At 31.9% G+C, this 9,769-nt stretch overlaps 1 protein-coding gene across 1 annotated transcript; it reads left to right on the top strand.

Moving 5' to 3' along the window:
* The first annotated feature begins 465 nt into the window (after positions 1-465).
* LOC142633130 (putative thiol methyltransferase 2) lies at positions 466-4,875 on the top strand. The gene is given in 8 exon segments (XM_075807398.1): positions 466-758; positions 1,092-1,222; positions 1,950-2,036; positions 2,731-2,831; positions 2,910-3,009; positions 3,312-3,358; positions 3,530-3,608; positions 4,634-4,875. Coding segments are annotated over 8 exon segments (855 nt in total). The 5' UTR covers positions 466-502; the 3' UTR covers positions 4,688-4,875.
* Positions 4,876-9,769: the final 4,894 nt, after the last annotated feature.

The raw sequence follows: 9,769 nt of genomic DNA, 5'->3' as shown, positions 1-9,769 counted from the left end.
TATTAAACAGGTCAATCAAACCCGACACATTTAACTCGTTTAATTAACAAATCATGTAAAGGTTAATATAAATAACTTATTTAATAATCTATTTAATTAATAGGTCATACCTAACCTATATAATTTTTATCAATTCCCATATATCTAAAATTAAAATACAATTACAACTATAAATATAATAATAAACATATACAAAACAACCATTAATTAAGCAATAATATTAAAATAACTAATAATTTTATAAGCTAAACGGGTCAGACGGGTTAGCATATTGAACACAAATACGACCCGTTTATTAAAAGGGTTAACCGTGTCAACTCAAATATGATCCAAACCCATTTAACTTTAATTTATAACCTTATAAATAGGTTAGTAGCGTTAAATTCACGTTTAGTGTCAGATTTTGCCACCCTTACACTTGGGTATGGACTACGGACTTGTATAGCAAATTGATAGATAGGTAAGTGGAGAAAGAGCATTTTCTCAATTTGGGCATTATGCAATGCAATCCCTCTCACACTCACGTTTACTGGGTCACACATTTTCTCATACATACGCCACCGCCCTCAGCCCGTTTCAAAATTTTCCATCAATCATACGGACCTTTTGGTCCATAAACGCTGGAATTCGTGGTACGAAACCGAGGAGGATGGAGAAAAGGGATGAAAATCAAAAGAGTGTAACTGTGGAGAGCGCCACAAGATTAAACAACCCCCGTGTTGATAAGCTTCAACAACTCGTACACAAGGATTCTACTGGTACCAACCAAAAACAACTTTTTTCTTTTTCTTTTTCTTTTTTTTGGGTTTTTAAGATGGTTTTGTCAAATGGGTATGCCGATTTTGTTTAAAAGATGTGATTTTTCTGTTGGGTTTTGGTTCTTTCTTGTATTAACTTTGTATTTCTATTGTAATGGGTCCTAAGAACATGAAAATGACTTGGTTCAGTTATAAGTTTATGTTTGTGTCAATGTTATTATGCCTCATAATATGGCAGAAATGTGAAAATTGCATACATTCAGATTGTACTATGGATGGAATTTGATTTGTGCGATTGTTCAGTACTCATTTTGTTGTATGTTAACTCATCAGATGGTTGGGAAAAGAGTTGGAAGCAAGGTGTGACCCCATGGGATTTAGGACAACCGACACCAATTCTTGTGCATCTTCATCAGACAGGAGCTCTTCCCAAGGGTAGGGCTTTAGTCCCTGGTTGTGGCAGTGTAAGTTCTATGGTTCATTCTTACTTACAAGATATTACTTTCTGATATATTAATTCAATTTCTTATATACTTATGCAAGATTTGAGTCCTCTACATGTCAATATTTTGTATCTGTTTCCTTTTTCTTGGTTTTCTATCTCAATATTTTCTATCAGGAAGATTAGTCCCTTGAGGATCCATCATCAATGATTAATTGGGTCAATGATCCTGTAGAAAATCTACATGTGATCTATGTTTGATGAAATATAATTTGTGGAGAAAAATAATGACACTTAAAAATAATTTCTTGTTTTAAGAGTAATTCAATGATCATTAATGACATCTTAAAATATGGTAGACGATTTTTGATGTGATATCTATCTCATCCCAGTGAGGGGGACCCAAAAAAAGTATAAAAGATTAAGCAATAACGATTAAATCTATCTGCAATTGAGTATGAAGTTGAAGCAAAATTCAGTTGTTAAATGAATTCCTGATGCAGTTATTCGATTGTATCAGAAATCAATCACTTAGTATCTTTCCTTCCTCCTCCTTTCTCACACATGGAATTTTAACTACTACTTGATCAAGCATTACTAAAAAGGGGACAAGGTGTAGTGTATATCTTTCCTCACCCTTTACCCTGTCTGCATGTTACATTTTTTATGTGTTGTTCTTATATCTTTATCTGTTTGCTAGCATTTTGGCTTGCTATTGTGGCCAACAACAAATTGCTCAAATATGGCAGGGTTATGATGTAGCAGCAATTGCATGCCCTGAACGCTATGTTGTTGGATTGGATATATCAGACATTGCCATTAAGAAAGCAGTGGAGGTAAGAGCAGTTGGTGAGAAAATTCTGACTTCACTAAGGCTTGCAATCTCTTAGAAAGAAAGGACACCCGAAAGTTTTTACTTTTACCATTTCATTTTCTGTTTCCTTTGGAGAAACAACCATGTATGTGGCTATGATGATATAATTGAAATATTAAAGCTGAATTACCCATGTCTATTTGGCCATTATTGTCTAATTTATCAACTTTTTGGAATGCCTCCCTGAACTGGTTGTTATTCAGCATTTCTGAATTGGATTAGGAACTACAGCTGGACCCAGCTTCTCACAGTTGTATTAAGGACAGGGTAGAGATGTATAGCACTTGTGATCTCTGTTAGATTGGATTAGGAACAATAACAGGGTTGTTCTAATTTCTGAAAACATGTCATTATTCATTTTCGTATTAAAATTGATGCTTAGGAAATTTATGTTATAGAAAAATTTAGAGCACTGTAAATACCAATTACTATGGTGATCATTTGCAAACGTCTTGCGTTGGGATTACCTAGACCAATAGAGAGTTGAACCTGATAGATTCAATTACTATTTCATAAGAAGCTGGTACTTTTGTGACTTTAACTTGTGATAAGTCACGGAATCTAAATTGTTTTACAGTTTAAAGACGTGACCTAGTATTGGTTTTCATCTCTTTCTTTACTTCTCATTTTAATAGTCTGTTCTAATGTTAATGCAGTTGTCTTCCTCATTACCAAATGCAAGTTATTTTAACTTCTTAAAGGCGGACTTTTTCACTTGGAGTCCAAGTGAATTGTTTGATCTCATTTTCGATTATACGTGAGTTCGCATGAACAGTGGTTTAATTGTCCATGAAAAGAATCTCTTTATGATCATATTTTAATGGAGAATTTACAGGTTCTTTTGTGCCATTGAACCAGACATGAGGTTGGCTTAGGCACAGAGAATTCGTGATATATTGAAATCTGGTGGAGAGCTCATAACACTAATGTTTCCAGTAATGATCTTAATTCCTCATTAATTTTTCCCACTTAATTTCTCTTTGTTTATTCTTGTTTGCATGTGAAAAACACTATCATATGATATTTGATAAGACATTCCACAATCTTACCTTCTTTTCTTTTCTTTTTCCACAATCTTACCTGCTTTTCATTTCAATAGCCATGTCCTTAGAATTTTAGAGACCTTCCAATTTTTAAAGTAAAGTTCAGATTAATTAGTGAAATTTCAAAATTTATAAATGTTTGTGAAAATGGTTTCCTTATGGCTCTGTTGAAACTAAAATTTTTGTGATGGCAGATCAGCGATCATGTTGGTGGACCCCCATTCAAAGTATCAATTTCAGAGTACACTTTTATTTACCTTCTTTTTTTTCTTTTTTGCCTGCCCCTCCCTTGGGGGTTGGGAGGCTTGGTAGTTTGAATCTAGTATCGATATTACTAAAGAAACTTTTGCATGGATGTTTGTCTACACTTATAACTTTTTTTTTTCAAACTTACCAATTTAAATCTTTGCAGTTATGAAGAGGTATTACTTCCCATGGGCTTTAGGGCAGTATCCATTGTGGATAATGAACTGGCTATTGGACCACGCAAGGTATGTCAAAACATTTTCTCCTAGTTGAGTAGAACCTTCAATGTAGAGCTTGCAAAATCAAGCATGCTAATCACATGATAATAAGTTCTCTAAGATACGCGGTACACTTTGAAAAGTCAACAAAGGTGTAATAACAGCCATTGGGACAGCCAGCTAGCTTACAGATAAATCTAACACACACACACACACACACACAAGAGTCTCAAGGAGAGTTAAGTAATTTATTTGTATAATTTCCTTTGCATATGTACTTGTATTACTTATCATGTGTATTATTCTTTGTTTTATTGTTTTGATTTGTTGAAATTTTGTTTATTGAAGTTTTTCCATCATTGTTTTTGACAACTTGTTATTAAACAGCATCTCTTTAATGTCTTACACCTTACTAAATACTTTTATTGATGTTTTATTTGAGGCATTAAAGTTCAAAAATGGGTCCAATTTCACTGAATGAGATACTTGTCGTGGTATTTTGCAACTCGCCACTGAAAGTTGATTTTGTGGACAGATATTCCACTCTAAATTACCAAGTTGGCAATCTTATACTTTGAGGGAGGAGATAAATGAGTTTGGAAATGGAGTGGGCATTTAAAAATATTTTCAGTTTGACCAGGATATTTTATACTGCACCAAACACTTGAAAACAATGAAAATGTTTTCCTCTGATAAACATAACTTAAGCGTTCCCTGTAATCCTCTCTCAAAAAAAAAAAAGTGTTCCCTGTAGTGATCTGATGTGCAAGTTGATTGAATGCCTTTTTGTAGGCTTAGAGTTTGCTTTTCCAGTCTCATAATTCGTTCTCTTTATTATTACTTTTTTATTTTGTTTAGAAAGAAGGGCAATGTCTATTACACACACTCGCTTGCACCCGCTCATGATTTTTGAGTAAGAGGAATGTTCCTAGAAAGAATGAGGAAAATTGATTAGTAACTATCTGTCTGGGGAGAAGTCTAATGACTTTTTGGTTTAGATATCATAATACCCTTTAAAGTGCTCTAACAATTGGCTTTATTAGCTTTTACAGGGAAGAGAGAAGCTTGGCAGGTGGAAGAGGTCCCTAGCCCAATGCTCACTATGATAACTACGGCCATCTTGTGAAAAGTGGAGCACTTGGGGACATTCAAATCGTTCATATAATGATTATGACAGTAAAACATAAAGAATCGTTCTAATAATTTGATTATTGTTAAATGATATCAATAAGTCTAGCAACACAACTTTTACCTGCAATTTTTGAATTTATTTGTTGATATATGCAGTTCTATGTAGCCCTATAACTTTAAAGTTAAAAAAGAGATTTGGTTCAGGTAATTTTTTTTATTCCCTTCATCCCAATGTTAAAAGTAAAATTTTTGGGTTTTAATTGGGATATTTTCACACAAACAGAGAGCGGATAACATATGATCTTGACACACAACATTTTTACCCTCTCATCCTCTAACTTGTGTTGGCCTTACTAATTACTAACCTCCACTTTGGCGAATTTCAAACAGTTGAAAAACTCTAAATCAACATTCAAATACAACCAATTTTAGTTCATTTGGATCATGGCGAAGAAATTTAAGAAACCCAAAGATTACTTGATAAGAAATTTCAACTCTAATTTCGAAATCTCCCCCAGGTCAAAGTTGATTTTGTAGTGTAAGTTAAACTAGGAGCAATTTCCATACTTTTTAAGATGGCAACTCATTTACTCTAACTGGATGATCGAAAATTTGTTCAAATGTGGACAAATTTGTTCAACCTTGGTCAAATCAGACTTGACTCAACATTTTTTTACAATTTTATGAAACTCTTTTAGCATATGTTTAATTGAGGTAAACAAGAATCATCAATTTGATTTCCAATGCTTCAATTACAGTTTTGGATACAACAATAATTTTCAAATACCTGGGCATCATTAAATAACTATTCATTTTTAAAAAAATTATGGAGCAAAATACGATGTCGACAAGTTCGTCACATAATTTATAACAAAAAATTATGCATCCTTCTCATGAATTCTTGTGCCGGAAGTGTTTTTTCTTCCCAACCAATTGTGTAAACCAAAGAGTGTTGGTTAAAACAAGGATGTAGAATGTTCTTATTACTCAACATTTATTACAAAGTATTTAATTCAGCTTCCAATTCCTCTTTTATACTTCATACATATATAACATCTCTTATTCTTCATACGTATGTAACATAGTTACTATTATTATTATCATTTTGAAAGAGAGTGATTACTACCGAGAAATAACTGATAAATTTTCTTCCCATTGTCATTGCGAGTATCCATATAGTATTCGACCACCTTTTAGTTGCATCAAACAAGTTACAAACTGATTCAAAAAAAAAAAAAAAAAAAACCAAGTTAGAAACTATAATGTAAGTGAGGTGGTGTTAATTGATGTTGATATCTAGATGTTTATTTCAAAATAGAAGTGAAAGGTAAAATATAAATCTATCATATTTGGTTGGACTTCAAATTCAACGTATTTAACATGTATCACACAACAAGTAAACCCAAATCCAGAAAAAATTTAGCTACAAAATTGATTATAGCCTAAAACTACAACCTTATTCAAGAAAATAAACGTTTCTACATATTTTGAAAATCTATCTGTTGAATTGCATATTCTTTATACTCTAAATATACATGTCTAATTTTGTGTTATAATTTACTATATGATCTAAAGCTTATATATTATGCATCATTTTAAACTATAGAAATTTGCAATTTAAATAATTTATTAATGACAAAGCTGTTGATCTTTAGTTTTCTAGAAATTTTGCAAACATGAAGGATATAAGAAGAAAATATAATCTGATAGTGGATTTGTCAAAATTCACATTCAATAAAAAAAAAATATTGAATAAGGTTATACCTTAAGACTACAACTAATTTTGTAACTAAACTTATCCAATCAAAAAGCTTCTAAAGTTAAATGGAACTTCCTAAAGTGTATTATTCACTTACAAAAATTTATTTGTCTACCAAAGAAAGAAATTTTGATTTTGGTCTAGCAATGGTCCAAAATTTAACGTAGTCCAAATATTTTCACATTCTTATCAAATCATAGAAAAAGAGGTTCATTCGTAACCAAAATTATTCATTAAAAAAATGTACATTTTAAAATCTAGGAAGAACTATGTTAAAATTTATTAATTTTTGAAAAATATAGTCATCCAAAAATGTATAAGCAACCCAACACTATAATTTTGTTGACCTTTGTGAATCAATTTTTTTGTTTAATTTGGGACCACAGTTGGTGTAAAAACAAGTTTTTATGACTTTTACGATAAAAGGAATTAGGTGGGGTGGTACACATAAGAGTACCACCTGGACTGCCATGTCAGCCTTACCTAATTTAAAAAAAGAAAAAAGAAATAGCAAATAACAAAATGACAATATCAATGAAAGCAGAAGCACCCTATACTAGTATGAGCACAACATTCACTCTGCTCAATGAAGTCCATGCCGAACATCATCAGTTCACACTTCATAATAATCTCTTCTCTTTCTTTTGAGGGCCAACTCTAGTCGATGACGTTCATGTAATCATGTGCTACATCATCACTTCACAATTTCACACTAATCTCTTATTATCTTCTAATTTTGCTTGAAGTATTTGTTTGTGATTGTATTTCCAATAAAAACCCATTTGAACAGAGAGTTAGAGAGAGAAAGAGATTAACCAAAATCTGCGTTACCAGCCGATCGGTTGTCGCCAGTCTTCACCGTTGGGTGTCGCTACCGTGCTTGACCTTCTGGCATTGCTACCATGAGAGCTAAATCTACTGCAAGCTTATCACTAAGTTGGTTTTTTTTATTTATTTAATTTTGACATGGCAGGCCAGGTAACGGTCTTATTTGACTTTATACAAATATTTTATTGAGATTAAATTCTGTAAGGACGTGATGTAAAACTCATGTTTTACCCCTTAATTTTAATATCATCTTATCACATATTTAAAAATAAGTATAATTACACTTATGGTCTGTTTGGATTGAGGGAGAGGGAGAGGGAGTAGAGTAAAGTAGAGTAGATTTAGCACAAAATTAGCTTATTTTTAGCCAACATTACTCTACTCCCCTCCACTTCCCCTCCTTCCCCCTTCCATCCAAACAGGCCATTAATTAATTCTAATACCATTATGACATAAAACCAGAATGTTATAATTAAATTGACACGTTTGAAATATTAATGACTAAATTATCATAGTTAGATACCAATTAAATATGTAATTTACTCATAAATCTATTTTAAGGTTAAAAAGACTCTAGAAATCTGGAAAAACAAAGAGCAAATTGACATTTTGAAAATTTTTCCTTTCATTTTTGAAATGCATGCGTAAAACTTGCTAGCTTTTACTTTCAATAGATTTTCCAAAATTTTCAAATATTCACACATCGCCATATATGTTTGTTTGGATGTAAATGATCTTATTTCACATTTGCGGCTTGTAATGTATTTTTTGCATTTTTTTTCCCATAAATTAAAGAAATATTTAAAGATATCATTGTGCGACTAGCATAAAATAAGGCCTTAATTAAGTGCCAAGCATACTTTCTACAAATTTGCAATTAAAATTAGGAGCTCATTTGTTACCGTTGTTTAAACAACAGTTTTTAGTATTTAAACAACACTATACGTATTTTCACACACTTTTTCACCCACAAGTATGTTCAAAAATACAAATAACGTTACTAGAATAATATTACCAAACAGACCCTAGATTTTTCGGTTACTAAAGGTGCTCATATTACTATCTCCAAAAAAAAAAAGTGCTCATATTCCTTCCTCCTCAAGAAAAAAAAAAAAGAAAAGGAAAAGTTATCTTCAAGTGTTGTGTCCAATAATTATGATTTCAGTAATCTGCTTCATCGATCTGCTCCCATGGTATGGCTCACCAAGTTGCAAATTTTGCCGATTTAAAAGAAGCTTCAGCCAAGGGAAACGGTGGTCCTGTGTCCTTAGACTTCCCATAATAATCAAATAATACACTCATCACAGAAAGCTAGTGATAAACACCTTGTCCCTAGATTTCCCGTAATCATATAATACATGCATCACAAAAAGCAAGAGATAAACACCTCACAAGCTGATTTCTTAGTTCTTACTCTCTTCTTTATTTATTTTTTCTTTGAAAGCAAAAACCAAATATGTGTGATTCATATGTGATCTATTATTTCTTTGCTAAAATACTCACTTTTTTTCTTCATTAAGTTACTACTTACTAGTACCATTTGCGCATCATGTTCTTTAAGGGCTATTTTATAGTTATTTTCAACTAGGAGAATCACTGAAATTAAACATGACATAATGCTTAAGAAATTCGAAATTGTTTATTTTTTTAATAGATATTTTTACACTTGGCTTCCACCACCCGTCATTGTTTCAATCATAAATTAAGCCACTAATATCAATGGATAATTTATGAGTCCCATCATAGGAACCATATATCAATCACCAATATACAAATTTGTCACAGTCAAGCTGGCAAATAAGACTAAAACGAATATTTAGTGTTAAAGAAATTGTAGATTTGGTGGGTTAGGTAAGAAATAAGAATTGGAGTTTGTCCATATATCATAATGCTTTTTATCTATTTTTCATGTTAATATCAGATATAATTTTGGTACTTTTTTATTGGGGAGATTTTCGATCCAATGTAAATCATATCCTATATTAATGTAAAGGCATTTTTCAATGCAATTTCCTGTATGATTTCCTTATTGAAATTGGAAAAAAAGAAAAAGAAAAAAAAGGGAATTGAATTTGTTTTTGCTGGGAGGTCCTACGCATGGTGATGGTTGATTGTAGCTGGATTTATGGTTGATTGCCTTGAATGTTGATGAAAAATACATTCTCAATCGATATTTTTCCCAAAACAAAAATAGATTGAAGCTTTAACCTGTGTTGCGTGTTTATATCTTTTAATGCATATATGACAGTAAATGGACATATTTGTGTCCATGTTAGGCCATAAAATTTTATCTACAGGTAAAGGATTTTTAGCTATTTAGCTAGCATATTGATATACAATAAATCTATATGCACTAAATCTTTTAATGGACTTTTCACACATCCCCATTCCGTGTTTGAGTGTGAGATTTCTGATAAAAAATTTATTGTGCTGAGTGGATTCTACTTTCTTCACCTTTTCATTTTTCTCT

Source organism: Castanea sativa, chromosome 4 (assembly GCF_040712315.1).
Source record: "Castanea sativa cultivar Marrone di Chiusa Pesio chromosome 4, ASM4071231v1".
In the NCBI taxonomy this organism is placed as follows: Eukaryota; Viridiplantae; Streptophyta; class Magnoliopsida; order Fagales; family Fagaceae; genus Castanea; species Castanea sativa.
Note: the sequence above shows the minus strand (reverse complement) of the source record. Positions and strands in the feature narration are given on the sequence as shown.